We start from the raw sequence: 19,308 nt of genomic DNA on the forward strand, positions 1-19,308 counted from the left end.
ATAGAAATTGTGACTAGCAAACAAAAACAATATTTAGCGTTTATTTTGATCATTGCTTTTCTTAAAAAAGGAAACGGGGAAAAAACGAAGACATTTGTGTGGAGCAAGTGGTGGTTTGTTGTCGTCTCACTAATTGCGTCATTGGGTTTGCTCTCCTATTGGTGTTTGATTTGCCGTTTGTCGTAGGAGAAGCCACACTGCTGGACTGCGCCTCAACTTCTGACATTTCGGAGGTACGATTTGATCGCAATGGTCATTACTCGGCTGTCGGTGAACATGTCAAATTAGCGATCAAAGACTTTACCCTAGGATCAGAGGAATTTTTTAGGATTCACTAAATTTGGCCAAAATCGTGCAGTGTGAACCCGGCTTTAGATGTTCTGGGTTGTTCCTAGGCTCAAAAAATCTGAAAAGCAAGACTTTGTGATATTCTGTTCTCTAAATCAGTGGTTTTCAAAGTGTGGGGCGCACAGATACTGCAGGGGGGTGCGGGAGATAAGCAAAAAATAAAAATAAAAATAAAAAACAGCCGTTGCTACGGCGTTCAAGTGCCTCACCGTTGAAACAAGCCCAACATAGAAGTTGCTAGCCATAGAAAAGCACCTCTTCAGTGGACCGAATCACAAGCTGCTATGCGTTGCTCCGCTGCTGTGCGTGTTCCGGTGAGAAGACAAACAAGAAGCTGAGCTTGTGAGGCACAGTCAAAAGCTGTTATATATTGGCACTTTTATATATTGCTCATCCAAAGCATCACTGAAATATTTAAATAACTCCAAAGTATAAGCAATAGTCATAGCAACAATTGCCGTAGCAAGCATAATTCATTTATGCAGGAACTTTTTTATTTTACAAATGTTTCCTTTTAAAGCCTAATGCAGTGGCATTTCATGGAAATACAAGTGGGTTTTTCTGGTCAAGCAATTTTGCCAATGGACTACTTTTGCTTTAAGATGCTTTAATGTCTGCGATGATTCCAGATCAGCAGAGCTACCCTAATGCACCGTGGAACAAAGGATTTTAAGCACATATTAGGAAGCTGGTGTAGTTTGGACTTATTTTCACAGAGCTCAGGCTTTACAAAGCTCTGAGTTTGACTAATTTAGAAGTGTTATTGTCCTTTTACATATATTAAAGAGCCTAATGCATTCATGAAGAGAACAGTCAAACGCAGTGTAATCCTTGAGGTCAAAGACCAGACCAGATCACATCAGATGGCAGTTAAATACATAAAAAATTCAATCAATGATATGTCCTTAGTTGTTGGGTCTCCAATTAATATATATTTTTTTCTCTTTTTGAAGCACATGTTGCTGCTTAACTTAAGCACCTGTCTCTCTCTCTCTCTTTTTTACTCAGAGAACACCTGTCTTGCTCCTTCACGTTCTTCCTGCATGGAGACAGTAATGTGTGCACCAGCGTGGAGATCAACCAGCACCAGCCCGTATACCACCTGAGCGAGGAGCACCTGACATTGGCCCAGCAGGCCTCCAGCCCTTTCCAAGGTGATAGAACACTCTTTACTTGATATGCTTTTTCATCCCCCCCCCCCCCCCCCCCCCCGCTTTTGTTTCTCCTCGCACTTTTACTCTTTCCAGCATTTCCTTTCCAATCAAAATGAGATGAGTTTTATAATTAGTAAAGCCTAGTGGCATCCTTTCTGCTCCTCCTTATCAAAAAAAAGAAGAAAAAAAATCAAATACAGAAATAGAGTTAAAGACCTTTTCCTGTTGTGAATACTTGGAGAACAGGGAAGTGTTTTTCATTACCAGTAACATGGGCAGGGCTTGACGTCCTGATGGTGGCTTCTGCACATCCTTAAATCTTAAAATCGAAACAAAGGATATGATTTGATATTTTTATTTTTATTGCGCAACCCTTTAAGTACAATAGAAAAGTGGAATTAAGTGGTACTTCCAAAAGGCTGTTAGTGATGGTAACTGTGTGGTAAATCCTCACTTTAGAAGATTTAGGCCTGTTTAAACGTATGCAAATTTGCTGCTAGGGGATACTTATTCAAAACAAAGGCGTAATTTAATGACGCTGTGAATGAGTGTGGAATCATGGGATATGTCGTCTTCACCTCCACAGCCGATGAAAAGAAATCCGTTGGGAATTGGGCAGAAATCATGTTCATGGATGAGCTAATGTAAAAAAGTTTTATTAACGTTACAGTGGAATAAAGTTATTTTATATATTTTATTTCATTCTAACGAAATTCTTCCTCGTACAGGTCAGTTTATTCGACTAATTGAAATTGTGTGGTAACAGCTCTGTTTTTACTGGGTAAAAACAATCATACTAAAAATACATTTGAGTGTGTTGAAAGTTATTTAACGTTACTCTGTGTGTTCGCTCGGTGGCTGGTATGAAACACTTGTTGCACATTACAGTAGGCTAGATCGATATCATTAATAAAATCTGGATGACTTGTGTTGTTAATGGCATGCAATTCATTTTAAAACATGATATAGAAAATGGTGTATTATTGTTTCTAGAAGTAAAGCTCGTTCTGATTATTCTCTGTTAGCCACTTGACAAAAAAACACTCAGCCATGGTATGGCTGGCATGGTTATTCGGTCTCTGTTTAAAAAATATCGACACTTTAGATCGTGCTGGAGGATCGAATCAAGTTCGATATTTTTGTAATAACGGCTGATTTTCAGCATGCCGGGAGTCGGAGCCACCATCATTGGGGATGAACAGAAACGGCTCAACGAAATGAACATTTCCACACAAATCGACTAATTATGTCGATTACGTCAACGTGTCATTCCAGCACTCCTATATAACAATGATTATTTTTCTATTGATTAAGGTATCCAAACAGTTGCTTACCTGTGGAACAAAACACATAATATATTAAAGCATATTTTAGTGTTTCCACGGTTTCTACACAAGTAAAACCGGAAATCAAATTGACATGAAATCAAAAATGACAATTCTTATTTTTTTTTATGGAATATTGCAGTGTTATTATTGATTTATCTGTGCATATTATAATTTTTTTTATTCCTGTGCCTTCAAAATCTTCAGTCAAAAACCTTAACTTCCCCTCCTCCTCGCAATGACATCTCTTCTCCGATTTCGTCTTCTGCTGCGATGGCTGGGCAAATAATCCTCACTTCCAGCAAACTGTCACTCACATGAGATTGTAGCAGTTAGCAAATGACAATGGTCTAACCATCCAATGATTTCTCCATGGACAAAATCAAGTCCTATCCTATGTGTTTTTTTTTTTTTTTTTTTTTTTTGAGAAGCTGTTTCACTTGGATATACATCACAACAGGGGAAAAAACAATTGCTGACTTTAAGACCTTAACTGGATTTTTAAAGCCCTCAGTTGCTCTTATTTACCCAAGGACTATCAGTGGGAAGTATTGCTTGTGATGCTCACTTTTGAATGGGTTTCATTTAGTATTGTGTAGTTAAGCTTGGCTGGAACGCTGTATTGACCAATCTGCTCCCAGAACCATGCACTAGAATCACATCTGATGTTGTTTTGCATAATTGAGATTGTTTGCGTTCCTGCAAATTAAAGTTTTAAAACATAATTCATCCTTTTGATGGGAAATAACCTTTGCAGTGAATCAGGAATGTGTGATGTGTCAATTGGAACCAGCTGACCTTTTTCTCACTCGCCTGCTCTCTCTCGATCTCCTTTGGTCTGCTGCTCACCGTTTCTGACAGTCTCGGATTAGTGAGCGTGCGAGTGTTGCGACTATGACCTCATAAAGAGCAGTGAGAGGGGTGTAATGAACTCATAGCTCACTTAACTGAGCAGAAGAGAGAGAGAGAGAGAGAGAGAGAGAGACTGGTAGTGTACAGATTGCTTGACAGAATAAATGTGAGGTGAACAGTGTGATATTGGAATACATTTGTTTGCCTATTTGTCTGAAAATTGCTTTATATCGGTGTGATGCCCCCAATCAAATGCAGACCAGAGCAGCAGACCTCTCTCTAATGATGGCCGACATGCGGATACATCTTTAGTAGATTCAATGCTTCCGAGCTCTCCTGCAATGCAAATTCTGACCTTCCACCCTGACACCTGCCTGAAGAGCTCAATGGCGGGCTTCCTTTCTGTAAATATTTTGTGGTTTTCAGCGTAGTCTTTTCTGATGCACTGCGACGAGCCGGGGGTCCAGAGGCTAAACAAATTCCGGCCCCGTCACCTTGGCTCAATCAGGGAGCTGTCGGATATTAAAAGAGCTATTTTTGCCTGGAGAGACATTCTGCAAACAAGCCGTGTTTGTTTTGTTAGGTCTGGTCAGCTTGGTTTTTCTTGAAATAATGCATTTTGGATGCTTTTGTCTTCCAGTGTTGATAAAGGATAATGATCGCTGTTAAAGCGTGTAGGTTTAAGCCACTGAAACCCATTAAAGATGAATCGTGCCACCTTTCCATTTGTATAGCCCCCCTCCCCATTCCCTCTTCCCATACCTCTTCCGGATGGACGGAGGTGTCCTCTGTCATTGCGGCTTTTATGGATTTGTGTGATGAAGGCCAAGGAATGAGCCGGCTAATGGAAGGACACAGGATGGATTCATCCACCCCACCCCCCTTTCCCTGGAAGCTCCTTCCTCCTCTTAACCCCCAAAATGTGGATCAATATATCAGGTGGTACAATATGAGATTTTCTTGGGAAAATTTGTAACTACCTACCGCTATGTTTAGTTGTTTTTTTAAGGCATGAAGACAGCATGTAACAGAGCTGCTCTTGAGAAACTAAAGTGTTTTGGTAAGATACCAATAGGGTGAAAACTGATGCTGTTGCTTCCATATTTGTGTGTCACCTTGTCTTGCTCTCTCTCCTTGTCTTTTTCTTTCATCCTGTTTCTGTCTCTCTCCCTCTGAGTGACCTGTTTATTTTAGTTGGTTTATGGGCCCTGAATGAGTGCTGCTTGGCAGTAACTGGAGGCTGTGTTGATATGAAAGGGTTTAAGAAAGTGTCTGAGAGAAAGGAGGAAGGAAAGAGACCCGGCTGCTGTGGAGGAGTCATTTAAGACCACAGTTAATGAGGAACAGAAGTGGAGCGAGCGGTTGAGAGGGAGCCAGGCGGGAGTGTTTGTACAGTGTTCCCCGCTTCATAGACTCATTTGCTTTGGCCCTGTTCTGATTACACGCTCTTCACTCTTCATATGTTTCTTCTACATATGCTGGGCTTTTTACATCAGAAGAACCAGCAACTTTCCAATGACAACTCCAGATAAATGCCACTTGATTTTACTTTTTAGCAGAGGTTCTTTTGCCTTAACATGTTAACATAAGTACTTACATGATAGGCGAATTGCTTAAGGGCAAAATGGTTAAATGGTTATCATCTGATGCATGTTACATGGTCTTGGTAGTTCCTTTTGTTTACCAGCTAGTGTTACAATCCTACATTTTTTTTTGCGGGCTTTTAGATATCATACAATTACAGTTAACAATTGAATAGTCTTTTTTTCCTCACGTCTTTCACATTGTAAGCTTAAAGGGTTAGTTCACCCAAAAAATGAAAACTGTCATCATTTACTCACATTCATGTCATTCCAAATCCATAAGACTTTCGTTCCTCTTCAGAACACAAATAAAGATCTTTTTGTTGAAATTTGAGAGATTTATGTCCGTCCGTTGACAGCTACACAACTAAAACTTCGAGGCTTTAAAAAGATTGTAAAACTAATCCATATGAATTGAGTGGTTTAGTCCAAATGAAGAAACACTACAACTTTATATGCTGAACAACAGATTTAATTTAAGCTTTTATTTACATATAAACATTCATCAACTCACACATCAGTTGTGGTAAACGGAAACTCAAGCATGTTCGCTTGACGTGCAAGAACCAATGAGGTTCATTCTCGTGTCATAAGTAAGCTCTGTAAGTTTGAGCTTCTGCAAGAGGTTTGTTCTTGGTTGAGCTTCTGCTTGTTCACTGATCAATAAATATGGATTAGTTTTACGATCTCTTGATGAAGCGTCAAAGTGGTAGTTGCGTAGCTGTCAATGGAGGTACAGAAAGCTCTGTTTTAATAAAATCTTAATTTGTGTTCTGAAGATGAACGAAAGTCTTATTGATTTGGAATAAATTACTTGGGTAAACTATCCCCTTGATGCTTTCCTTTTGTTTGTTTTTTGGTCTTTTGTACAGAAATATTGCATAAAGTTGAATGACCCAATATTTTAAATATTAGAATTGTTAATGCTTAAATATGATTTTTATTTATTTATATTTATATTTATTAGTATTAATAATAATGTTACATTTATAATATAGTTTAATTTTAATATTGACAGATCTTTCCGTTTGCACTGTTGTTTTATTTGAGTGGCAATCTGTGATTGGGATGAAAAGAACACAATGATTATGATTATCTCAATCTTAATTAGATCAGATAATCGTGACCGGCCTGTGTTCCAGATTATTGCCCTTTATTTCACTTTTGTCCAGTATCTCTTGTGTTCTGTACGTTGTGCGTATCAATAAATCTCTTCTTTTACTCTCCCTACAGTGATTCTGAGTCCATTTGGATTGAACGGGACATTGACTGGCCAGTCCTTCAAGCTGTCTGACCCTCCAACACAGAAGCTCATTGAAGAATGGAACCAGTTCTATCCCATCAGCCCCACCTCCAAGGAGAGCGCAGAGGACAAAATGGAGGACATCGACTGGGAGGACGACTCTCTGGCAGCAGTGGAAGTGCTTGTTGGTGAGTTGGACCAAAATATATTTTACTTAAAAGTCTGTTAGGTAAAGTCTTAAACTAATTGCATTGCAGAGCTATACATGTATGCGTGTACAAGTGTGCATTAGGCTTGCTACGATAGTCGTTGTTACACGGTGTTAAGTCGCAACACCAGTTTCATCACTTGCCCACCGCGGCAATTTTTTTTCAGTTGAAAGCATTAAAAATATTTAACGCAATTAAAATGCAGTATACGTTTTTTTTTCTGTCACCCGTTGACTAGTGTTGTATGATAACGCTCTTATTAAGGAAAATGCTTTTAAACCATTCAAGCGCAACAAAAAAAAAAAAAAGAGGCCGCGCTGTCTGTCAGTGTCCTGCCTATGTGACACACACAACACACAGAAAGACTCGCATCGAGTTCTCTTTCGGGGTTGAACGAACCATAACACACATTATGCCAAATGTCAGTTTTGTCGAGTGTCCTCATAAGAGTGCACTCTGCTATCTTTTAACACATCTCCGGCGAACGGCTTCTTGAAATAGGCCTACCGTTTTGTGACTCTTCAGTGTGTCGTGACAGATTGCCTCAGGTAAAGCTGAACCGATCATCTCTTCCTTAGTTAAGCATCAAATAAACATGAATGAACATCAGAAGGACTGTTGTTTTAACCGCAGAAAGACGTCAGTACACACAGTTTTTCAAGTGCAAATCCACAGACGTAAATCTCCTGACTGCTTTCGGACAAAAATGGCGGATTATGATTGGTCAAATCGCCTGTCAATCAAACTCCTTGCAACGGGTGAATTGACGCTTATTTATTTATTTATTTCATTTTATACATCACACAACTGGTTTTACCGGTGTTGTCACAAGTCGATTAACCGGTGGGAGAATTTGATCAGTGTTACATCTCTAGTGTGCATTTATTAATTGTTCATTGTGCTAATGCATGGGATTTTTCTCCAGGTGGTGTGCGCATGGTGTATCCTGCATGCCTAGTGTTAGTCCCGCAGTCAGACATCCCGATCACTGTAACACCTACGGGGTCGTCGCACTGCACTGCTGTCTATTCAAACGGCCATCAAGTGCCTGCTTCAAACCGTGACCCTGCCATCTCTTCAGTGACCCTGACTCCTCCCACCTCACCAGAGGAAGCTCAGACAGGTGAACATGCCTCTATTTTAACTCAAACCCATACCCATCTCATTTCATGGGCGAGATCCATTACACTCAAACTTTTTGTCTTTTTCTTTCTTTCTGTAGTTCACTCTCACTCGGCACAGAAGTGGATGCGGTTGCCGATGGCAATGGATGGATTCAGTGTTGACAGCACCAGTCACCATGGTGGCAAGATTCCACGCAGGATGGCCAGTCAGGTGGTTGAGGGCGTCTGGCAAGAGTGCAACATCAACCGAGCTCAGAACAAGTAAGTGTGCTCTGACATCCTCAGATGAGCTCAGAGCAAATCTTACATCAGATAATCCCATTTCACAGTCAAGATAAATCAAAGCTGCACTGCAACAATGCACTGCTAAAACTGGTACAATGCATATCTGAGCCTCAGAATGTCTTATCATTGATTAGTTTAATAAAGACAAAAAGAAAGCAAATACAAGTCATTGGTGCTAGTTGTTTCTCAGGGAACTTTTCACAACTTTTCTGTAAGTTGTTCGTTTCGAATTTACACAGATGTGCAATGGTTTGTTTAATCCATTTTAGGAAAAAACTGTTTCTGTCCTCCAAAACTAAAATGTTAGGTTGTGTTGTGACATTTTAGATTGTAAATTAATTCAATTTATTAGTTAAACATTTTGGGGCCAAAATATATGACATTTTTGCATGTTCACTTTTTGCCATTTTGCAATTGTTTTATTGTTTACATTTTAGCTAAAAATGCAATAATAGTCTGTGACTTCTATTATGCCAGTTCTGGCTTTACTCCAAAAGGTCAATGTGTGTCAAATAAAAAAATGTTTTCCTGTGCAATAATTGTGAGATATTCTAAAGCTTTTGTGTAGCCAAGACTTAATGGTATGTGTCTATACAGAAATTGACTTTCAAAACAAAATCTACCCTGGGAAAATTTCATTCGAGTAAAACGTACAACTACTAGCTTTGACAAAATACCATGGATTTTTTTTATTTAGAAAGCCATTCTGAAGATACAGAGTTTGATTCCAATCTTGTTTCATCGTGTCTCCACAGACGGAAATTCTCCGCCACAGCCTCCAATGGGACCAGCGAGGAGGAGACGCTGATGAAAGTGGGCGCCTGGGACTTTGTTGACTCCACACAGAGATCAAACTGCAACTGTTCAAGGTACAAACATGCAAACTCACTTAGCCTTATACTCTCGTAGGCTCTCGTTGTTTAACCATCCCGCACTGCTGCTGCTACTAATCGCTTTTCAGCTCTTATAGTGTTATATGCCACTCTTGAAAATGACAGGCATTACATTTGTCATGGAGTATTAAATAAGCTCTTTGTGAAAACCAGAGGAACTGGTTTCTGAGTGATTGTGTTAAGCAGTTCTCCAGACTGCAACCAATTTGCGACCTTTTTTTCTTGCCAGTGCGTATATTTTGTTAGAGGTCACACTGATTGCAAATGAAAGGCATCAAACGGCAAACAAATCGAAAGCGGAACTAAACAGCGCGATTGGAGATCCAGTGAGATAGTGTTTGATTTTGCAGCTGTATTAACATTGCTGCAAGATCTACTGAGAAGCATTCAAATTCAGTGCAGAATTGTCATAAACCATAGATATCAGATCAAACAGCACTGACGTGGAAACCAGTAGAAATATGCCATGAACAAACAGGGTGTAGACTAGGGCTGCACAATTAATCGCAATGAAAACCGCACGTGATTTGGCAAAGGCTGTGATTATTTTATGCGCTCTCACACACACACACGCCAAATATGCCCTGCCGCAGAAGTATGATAAAGCACATCATTCCAGGAGAACCCTATCAGGCATCATACTATCTGTAGCTGAATAAACAGAAGATTGAAACGCTTTGATTGATTAAACATGACTAATAAACACACAACTGCCTTATTCTTTGTAAGAAGCCGCATCATCTCATAGAAGGATGCTCAACTGAAGTGAGTTTGTAGTAAAAGCACTTTATTAAATGTTGTTTTTTGTTGGACAAGAGGTTCATAAATGTTTGGAAAAATGTTTGATGCGTGTTCACTCACAGGGCTTTCAGATGGAGCAGCGTTTACAGAGCCGTACATCAATGACAAGCTGCACATAAAAAATAATTGCAGCCTTTGCGATTTCAAAATCGTGATTTCAAATCGGTTTCGGTGCTATTACGTGTAAATTGCGATTAATCGTACAGCCCTAGTATAGAAGGCTTTTCAGTCCACAAATTACCAAAATTCACCATTGATTTAATGTACTAACGCTAACTGTGACCACGGTATTGGGTTCCAACAACCTTTTGAGAGTGAAATTCTATCTACCTTTGATTTAAAAATCCCCCCAGCGCTACTAAATCAGATGCTGGTGCCACCATCTGTAAAACTTTGTGGCACCGGTGCTACTGCTCACAAATGTTAGTTTGCTGCCCTTTTAAGTGGTGTCATAAGTCTCTGATGTAGAGGAAAAATGAACTTGCTTAGATATTCTATGTAGTCTACATGTTTTGATTGTGTATATGTTTATGTATCAGGCTGTATCTAGTCTTAAAGCTCTGTAAATTGCTTGGTCCCTCCACTTGCATGTTTTTGCATGGTTTTGTGACTTCTGAGTATTTTACACTCTTACATGAACTCTTTATCCAGATTTATATTTAATGGAAGTGATCTGGAAACAAATGGAATTCCCATTTGGCTTGGTAGCATAATTGTTAAAAAAACAGTTATGAATTTTATTGTAACACTCAGCATCATTACAGAGCTCTGAGTGTGTATTTGTTTCATAATTAAAGAGGGTGGTAATTAATTCATGTTTGAATGAAGTGTGGTAGGTTATTGTTCCTTGCTTCATGAAGGGTACTTTAGCTTAGAGTTTTTGTGATATCAAAAACAGATACGTGGAAAAAGAAACAAATTACAAGCAAGAGAACAAATTAAAACAAAGAAACAAATTAAGTAAACTGTTAGATTGTGAATTATGTATTAAATAAACATTCAAGGCTGTTATCTCTTAGAAGAGTGCACTGTGTGCACTGTATTTCCACTGAGCAGAATAATGTAAATAGTCATTGTTCAAACTGATGCTGGTTACATGCTACAGAAAATAACTTGTTATAACTTGTGTTTACAGATTAGACAGTAGCTGACTCGCTGCCCAACTGTAGTTATTGTAATAGATGCACACTAATATCGCGGCATGCTGTGACAGGACTTGAAAGGAACTCAGATTGACTTTCATTATCAATGTATTCCAATACTATCGGTGTTGTTGACATGCCTACTTCAGGTAGATAATGGTTTTGTAAACAAGAAGCAGCAAGTACATGAAAGCGTGCATACATGCATACAGCGTAGTGCTGTGTGGTCTTGCTGTTAGTCGTCTTCTCTTTCTCTTCATTGAGTAGCTGTTCAGTTCAGGCCAAGAGAAGGCCAGGCGCTGTGGGACTGTTGTCATTTGCCAAATATGTTTTTTGGAAGAGACCCAGCTTGAGAGGTATGATGAAACTCGGAGTCCCCCCGTGAAGTGAAAATGACCATGCATCGACTGAGATCCTTTCTGCTTGCTTTGCATTCTGCTTGCTTAGCATTCTGCTTGTGTATGTGTGTGTGACTGGCTGTGTGTTGTTGTGTGCTTACATGTGAAATTGTTTTGAGTGTGAGAATAAAAGGGTATAATTTTACCTTTGACTCCCCTGTGGTCTGGTCGTTTTTTTTTTGCTGTTAAGTTTGGTTGTGCCGGTAAATGTTTCTCTGAAGAACTGTCTGTAACCAGTGTTTACCGCACGGGATGACTATTAAAAAGAACAGCTGAACATCAATACACAAATAAAATATATTGTTTAAATTATTACTGCCTATAGTTATTATTTTGGAGTAAATGGAAAAATGCTTAAAGACCCCCTGTGGTGAAAATCAAGTTTTTAATGTTGTTTATATGTCTATGTGGTGTTTTTAATATGCTTTAAGACAAACCATGTGCAAACTTATAAGTCAGCAGCATTGCTGAGTATTTGCTCCTTAAAACTGCAGTGAAAAAAGACAGTCTCAAAAACGCGGTTTGAAATCGCCGGTATTTCTTACATCACAAACTACCTTATAACCGTTAACGTGCGGGCGGGCTTTATCATTAACTGTGAAGCAGGGGAGTCTCAAGAGAAGCCAGGTTATCCCGGTGTATTTTTCTGTTGATATGAAAAATCAGGTACATTTAGCAATATAGTGGGTGAATTTTGTATACGATGTATATTATTATGATGTTATGATGAACTATATACCTTTCTCCAATGACGTTCTGAGTTGTTCAAAGCGTTTCTAAGGATACTGATTTTAGAAGGCAGCTGTCTGACTCTGACTCTGAGATGGGGAACGGGAACATGGTTTGTGTAACATTAGCAACACATTATTAGCTGTTTGATAACATAGTCAAGCATAAGGCCATTCTGATACATCGACTTGTATGCGAGTTGAACGAGTGGATCTCTGAACCGGTGTGAGTGATTTGGAGGCTGGACTAATTTGCATATGCATTGTTCTGCATATATTAAATGAAGCAAGGGCGTAGAGTTACATTCAAGCTATTTAAGGCAGGAAAAAACATAAATATGTACTTTTGGTGATCAGAGATGAGTTTTAAGGGACTACAGGGGACTTTAAAAACACGATTTTGATCAAATTGATACTTGGTTTTAATAAATAGAACATTACATGGTTAAAGTAAAAATATTAAATAGAATTGTATTTGGGTTCTCTTTTTAATGTAATGTTTAAGCAGGAAAATGTGAAAATATTAAGTGTAACTGGGACATGAATTTACATTTGATTACATTTGATTTATTTATATATATATATATATATATATATATATATATATATATATATATATATATATATATATATATATATATATATATATATATATATAAAAACATATATATATATATAAAAACATTACAGAACACCACTCTATGCCACTAATATAGGGGAAGTCTTTTATGCTTACCAAGGCTGCATTTATTTTTTTTATCAGAAATGCAGTAAAACAAATTGGGAAATAATATTATTACAATTTTAAAGAACTGTTTTCTATTTTAATACATGTTCAAATTTAATGTATTCCTGTGATGGCAAAGCAGTGCCTCATGATCCTTCAGAAATCATTCTAATATGCTGCTGATTATTTGATGCTCAAGAAACATTTCTTCTTATTGTCAGTTGCATTTCACAAACAATTTTAGCTTCATTTAAAATATAAATCTTTTGAAACAACAAAAATGTCTTCCCTGTCACTTCTGATAAATCGAATGCGTCCTTGCTAAAAAAAGAATATCGATTTCTTTAAAAAAATCATACTGACTCAAAACTGTAGTTATAGGTCACATAAGACTACATACTCACCATTACAGTTCCAACCTCAAAGTGCCCCTGTGGTTGCTTTTACAAATATGGGCTAAATTAAGTTCCTTGACCCCTAAACTCCTCACACTACACATGAACTACACACTCAAGCCTCTCTCTCAAATATTAACGTGCATACATATACCACACTGATTGATATCTGAACCAAACTGAAGTTTCCTGGCTTTGTAACATAAGTGGTCATTGTGGAAGCGTTGCTTTTTTTAAGGGAGGGATAAAAGCCCTACAGGCTGGTGTGTTGAGATTCTGTGGAGGTTGAGATGGTAACTGCCTCTGAAGAACAACATTATAAATGAGAGACACTGTAAAAGGAATCCCACAGGGAAACTCTGGCAGCTGCGGAGCTTTACATATCTCTGAGAAAGTGTGGACACACGTTATCAGGTCAGACAGACTCTGATAGGAGTGGAGTGCTTGTTAAAATGGTTGTTTCTTAAACCTGTCTTTGGACTCGACAAGCAGAGAATCTTTATTCAAAAGTGTTTAGTTTTTTCAAGGATCCAATAATAGTTTGAAAATTCTAAATAATGAGCTAATTAAGAAACTGTTACATTTCTCGGTTACGAGTCTCAAAGGCCTATTAAATCTCTCCCCCCCCCAAAAAAACTCTGTGGAAAGAAATGAATTAAAAAAAAAAAGATTTCTGGTAATAGGCTTTCTTATTAGTGTTGTCATCAGTTCATAACTCATGTCCCTGTTGAATTAAAATATTTCTTTCTCTTATCAGGCACAAAACATTGAAGCAGCGAGGAGGCAGCACGCCTGGTCAGCCGCCCAGTGCCGGTCAGACGCAGCAGCCACCCATCAAGCACAAAGCCGGAGAGAAGCCCGAAAAAGGAGACAAGCAGCAGAAACGCCCGCAGACACCCTTCCACCACCGCAACTCAGTCTGTGAAGATGTTCCCATGGAAACTGACGCTTCTGCAGGCCAGCGCTTGGCTCTTAGAGGTCAAGAGGGTGGACGATTTCCTGGGCTCCGCCCATCTGATGTGAGCACTGGCTCAAAACCGCCACAGCTACACAGCGGGGGCGGAGCTACCGTGGGCAACAGTGGCCCGACCGAGATGGTCGGTTCCCCTCAGCCACCACCACTGAGCCCTCACCCCTGCGAACGTGGCGAGGAAGCCTCAGACGCCATTAAAAACCCCTCCACCCCACACAGCCAACATTTTTACCCTCCTTCTGCAGAACCATGCCTCCAGAAGGGCCCAGATGACGCCCGTTTGGATTCCCTCACCCAACCTTTTCCCCCTGCATACTCCGAGCCCTTGGAGCCTACCCCGTACATCAGTGCAGCAGTAAACCTGGATGACGACGGGAGTCATGCGCCGTGGAGATTCTTCAACCTGCCACGTAGGAAAGATGCAGAGTTTCCCACGCCATCACTACCAGGGGACAAACTCAGAGAAGAGGTGTTACTCGGAGCTGAAGGGATTATGTCTGCTACTGAGTGAGTAACAGGTTCTTTACAAGCACCACAAACAATTTCATGCACTTATTTGAAGGTAAATATAATTTCTGAGCTACTGGGTTCACCAAGTGAAATAGCAAAAAAAAAAATATATATATTTGAACACTTCTGTCTTCCATAGGTTGACCACTGACTCTTTGAGTTAAATAGGCTATACTTTATGTAAATTACCTCTGTTATGACTGTAATGACTCAAGATGTTCTTGAAGGCGGGCCAGCTTGCAGTGACTGACATGACGGCCTAGTATGGTAACCCATACTTGGCATTTTTAACCCATCATGCGCATTAGTGCACACACATTAGGAGCAGTGAGTAGTGAACACACACACTGCAAACCATGGACACAGACACCTGGAGCAGTGAGCAGTCATTTTGCCAGTCTGACTCTCTAACCATTAGGCCACGACTGCCCAACTGAATACTGAATAGATTTGGCTTGTCATATGTTAATTTACTCATTGCTCTGATAACCTTGATAACCTGATTTCTTAACAACCCATTTTTGCAGGTTAGTATAAATGGGCTCTATTGATTGGGGAGAGATCTTTGCCTTGTGATTTTTGGCTGTATGGCTAGACGTTTTCAAAACACATTTTGTTTACATTCTGATACAATGCAGTGAACTGAAAGTACATATCTTTAGGATTTAGAGCTCTCCATAACCTGTAAACAGCCAGGAGGATTGTATTGTGCATTAGTGTTGTGTAATAATGGCTTAAGTAAATGTGTTTCTAAAGTGAGAGCGGGACAACCCTGTGGACCCCCTTAATCCCCTCCGCTCACGGCCCTTTTATTTGCAGCAGCCAGAGTTTGTTAGCGAGAGCCCTCCATACCGAACCCCAAACGTTCCCGTCTGTTTGTGCAGTAGGGCCCTATGTGTTTTGAAATAGCTGTGATGTAGCCTCGCGCACAGTCACACACATAAACAGTCTTGTTCTGTGCCGAATGTTCTTTCTCTGAGTGCACACATCATGTTAATCTCTCACGATGCGCCCTTTTGACATCATACTTCACTAATGTGCAGGCCCAGCACTGTTGTGAACTAGGAGATTATGTGTCCATCTCACACGTGCATACAAACACTCAGGGGTTTAAGTAGGGATTTAGTGTAGAAATAAGCAAGCGACAATTTTAAACACTAGCTTGTGGACCTGAAGGAAACACAAAACAGAGAGAAATTGGGGGACTGCTTTTCTACACACTCTGTAAATGTAAGGGACTGTTGCCAAATACATTTTGTACAGTACTGTTCAAAGGTTTGAGGTTGGTAAGATTTTTTTTTTTTTATAAATGTTCTGCTTACCAGAGCTGCATTTATTTGATAAATAATATAGTAAAAACAGTAATATTGTAAAATATTATTACATTTTAGTATATTTTAAAACTTAATTTATTCCTGCTATGGTAAAGCTGAATTTTCATCAGCCTAATATTACGCCAGTCTTCAGTGATCCTTCAGAAATCATTCTAATATCCTGATTTGGTGCTCAAAAAACATTTATTCTTCTTATCATTGTTGTTTTCAAGATTATTTAATGAATACAAATTTTAATTTCTTTTAAAAAAAGAAGAAAATGTGTAAATAAATATTACTCACCCTAAATCTTTGAATGAAATCATGATAGAGAATCCAATTTTTTTTTTTTTTTACTAAAAAAATAAATGTTATGAATGTGAAATTCATGATTTACAAATGGAATCACAGACTGATTTTGATCGCTTTACTTGTTGTCAGTCAAACAATATCTTCCTGTCAGATTGGGCTGTAATAAGCTAGACTAGATTTAAGCAAGTTGACTGGATTTAGGTCAAAAGTCACAAGAATGCAGACATGATGTGTGTGAAATGGAAACTTACTGTTGTTGCAGGGTTAATTTTTTCTATGGAACAGTTGATGTTAAAATAAATTAAGGATGAAATAAGGATGCGTTCAGATCCACCATATGCTAAGCCCAGACTTTCTTGGAAGAGCACCAAGGGAACTTCGGCTGGTCTCCCTTGTGGCTGCCTTGATTTAAAGGCACAGACATTTGACACCGGTGCCAGTGCTGTTTGATGACAGTCTCCAACTAAGCCGTGACATGTTTACGCGTGTGAAAAATTTCTGCTAAAGTGTTCATCTTATCTGCTTCGCCAGAAATGTAAATCAACAAACGGTTACCCACACTGCTTCCAAAAGACATGAAGTTGTCATTGTTTTACTGCAGTTTTCTCTGTATTTGTGCTAATATGCATGATGATTAAAATGATTGTACCTATACAGCGGGGAGCACATTCATCACTTAGGCTGTTACTTTGTATACAAAAAATTTAAACATTTGTTTTTTTGTATGGTCCACAACGTCACATCTATTAACATGAGATAGTGTTTGTTGAATCTGTTGAAGGGGGAACATTTGTTGGTCGCACTGATATTTGGCCCAGTTTGGGAATGTTTGGACACGTTTGTTTGAATAATGTTAGTGTAGTATGAACTAGAGATGCACCGATTACAATTTTCTAGGCCGATTCCGATTTCCGATTTTTCATTGAGTTTGACCTGCCGATACCGATTTTAGCCGATTCCGATTTAATTTTTTTCTAACCACTTTACAGCACACACAAATATTTATTTTCGATCTTTTCTTTAACCCTTTCACACATAAGTTTAAAATATTCTAAATGACAACCCCACTCCCAGAGTGAGTTTTTTCAAGGCGAACGTTCCCTTTAATGTTTCCATGGCGAATTTTTATTCAAAATATTCACAAACTTGCTTACCATGTCATCAACTAGCCTATCTGGTATTCCGATTCTCAAATACGTGTAAGTGAGTGTGTTTGGTCGTTTAAAAACCTTTATAAATAATCTTGATCTATAAACATGAGATGGGCGCCGCAATGTTGTCCTGTCAATCGGATTTATAGCACGTGAATTCATCAGTTTCTCCCGAAATAAATGCAAGAAAGTGGCCGGTGAACTGAGAAGAATAGAGTAAACTTTATAGTTACTTCCACTATGTTTGTCTGATATGAATAAAACATGTCGGCAAATTATATTTGAATAGATTGTTATTGCTGCTTCCACAGACATCAGTGTGTATTTTACAAACTCCAAATGTATTGTTTTACTCGCGCTTATGTGTATTTAAATATATGAAGCCTAAAATAAAAATTATGAGGTTGAAAACACTGCTTAGTTGTGATATATGACAGCGCTGAACGCGTCCGACTCTGGCTCAGCGCCAGCCAACGCGCGAAAGCACAGTTTGAATCTGGCAGTTATGCGACGTCACTGAACATTATAAATGTGGCGCCGTACTCTCAGGGGCACAGAGATAAAAATCCCATATATGAGACCGTACCGCTCAAAAGGTTAATCATGCGGCGCCCGAGTGCATTTGACCGGCATAAAATCGGCATATGTCAGACTGACCGGCCGGTCGCCGGTCATGGCCGATCACGTGAAAATCGGCCAATTCCGGTCACCAGCCGATCAATCGGTGCATCTCTAGTATGAACTTTTCCTCTTAACCGTTATGGATGAGAGATACTGAAAGCAGAGACTTTATGCCCCTCATAAATTTACAAAGCAGCAGTGTTATGGGAAAATAAAGTGCACACATTGCTCAGTAGTACCATTGTCTTCCTGGAAGAATGCTTGTTGATAGAATTAAGTTAAAAAATATGTGTCCTTTTAATCTCTCTCTAGGAGAAATGGCTGTTAGGAAAATGTTGTGGTGTGGATGTTTCACACATATCTGATTCTTGATTTTTTTTTTAGTTTCCTTCAACAGTTTTAGGTGTACTTGAACATTTCAAAAGTGGTTTTCATCTGTATTGTTTCCACTGCAATGTTTTTTTTTGCCTGGAGTTGCCTAAGATCAGAAAAAGAGACAGTGCTGTGGTTTAGAGAGCTGTCTCTGTTGGCCACAGTGAGATGTAATGGTATGCAGTGCAATCCCAGGATGCACTTGGCTGGTGTCCTCTTGTGTCCATTCTGCTGTTACGGCCTAATGTAATCCCTGTGCACTCTGGGGCCTCAAAATGGGTTTAATCTCTGGCCAGCGCCACTGTGCACTGTCACCCCCCACCAGAGCTGCAGTGGTCGGATCTGTGTGAGAAAACAGTGGTTGGTACATACCATTCAACAAGCACAGAGGGATTTTACATAACATATATACACAAACAGAGATTTCAGACACTGGGGTGTGACATGATTTCGGAGTGATAGAACTTCCTTTTGTTTTGTTTTTTCCAAACAGAGTTGGTGAATAATTTCTGGGCACATGGACATAAAAATAGGGCTGTTCTTTTAAATGATCAACTCTTAATTAGGGCTGGAACAAACGATTATTTTTTCAATTGATTAATCTATTGATTGTTTTTTCGATTAATCAATCAAGCAAATTATTTATTTATTTTCTCCTCACGGTTAATCTATTGAATTTTTTTCCTGAATAATTGATTAAACCTTTGGTTAATTTAACGATAAATAATAAACAATTTGCCAAGAAGTAATAACCGTAGCTAATCTATGTATGGACTTTTACCAAATGATATCACAACAGGTAAGGTTTATGCAGTGTAGACCTAATTAGGGAAGGTGTTTACTATGGCT

The 19,308-nt window shown here is 39.0% G+C and overlaps 1 protein-coding gene across 1 annotated transcript in view; it reads left to right on the forward strand.

Moving 5' to 3' along the window:
• med13a (mediator complex subunit 13a) overlaps positions 1-19,308 on the forward strand; it is an 86,368-nt gene that overhangs the window by 42,576 nt on the left and 24,484 nt on the right. Inside the window, exons 4-9 of the mRNA XM_084400918.1 lie at positions 1,357-1,502; positions 6,496-6,693; positions 7,640-7,837; positions 7,937-8,099; positions 8,879-8,992; positions 13,965-14,687. Of these exons, the coding sequence (XP_084257044.1) occupies positions 1,357-1,502; positions 6,496-6,693; positions 7,640-7,837; positions 7,937-8,099; positions 8,879-8,992; positions 13,965-14,687 (1,542 nt within the window). The remainder of the gene's footprint in view (positions 1-1,356; positions 1,503-6,495; positions 6,694-7,639; positions 7,838-7,936; positions 8,100-8,878; positions 8,993-13,964; positions 14,688-19,308) is intronic.

This window comes from Rutilus rutilus (genome assembly GCF_951802725.1).
Source record: "Rutilus rutilus genome assembly, chromosome: 25".
In the NCBI taxonomy this organism is placed as follows: domain Eukaryota; kingdom Metazoa; phylum Chordata; class Actinopteri; order Cypriniformes; family Leuciscidae; genus Rutilus; species Rutilus rutilus.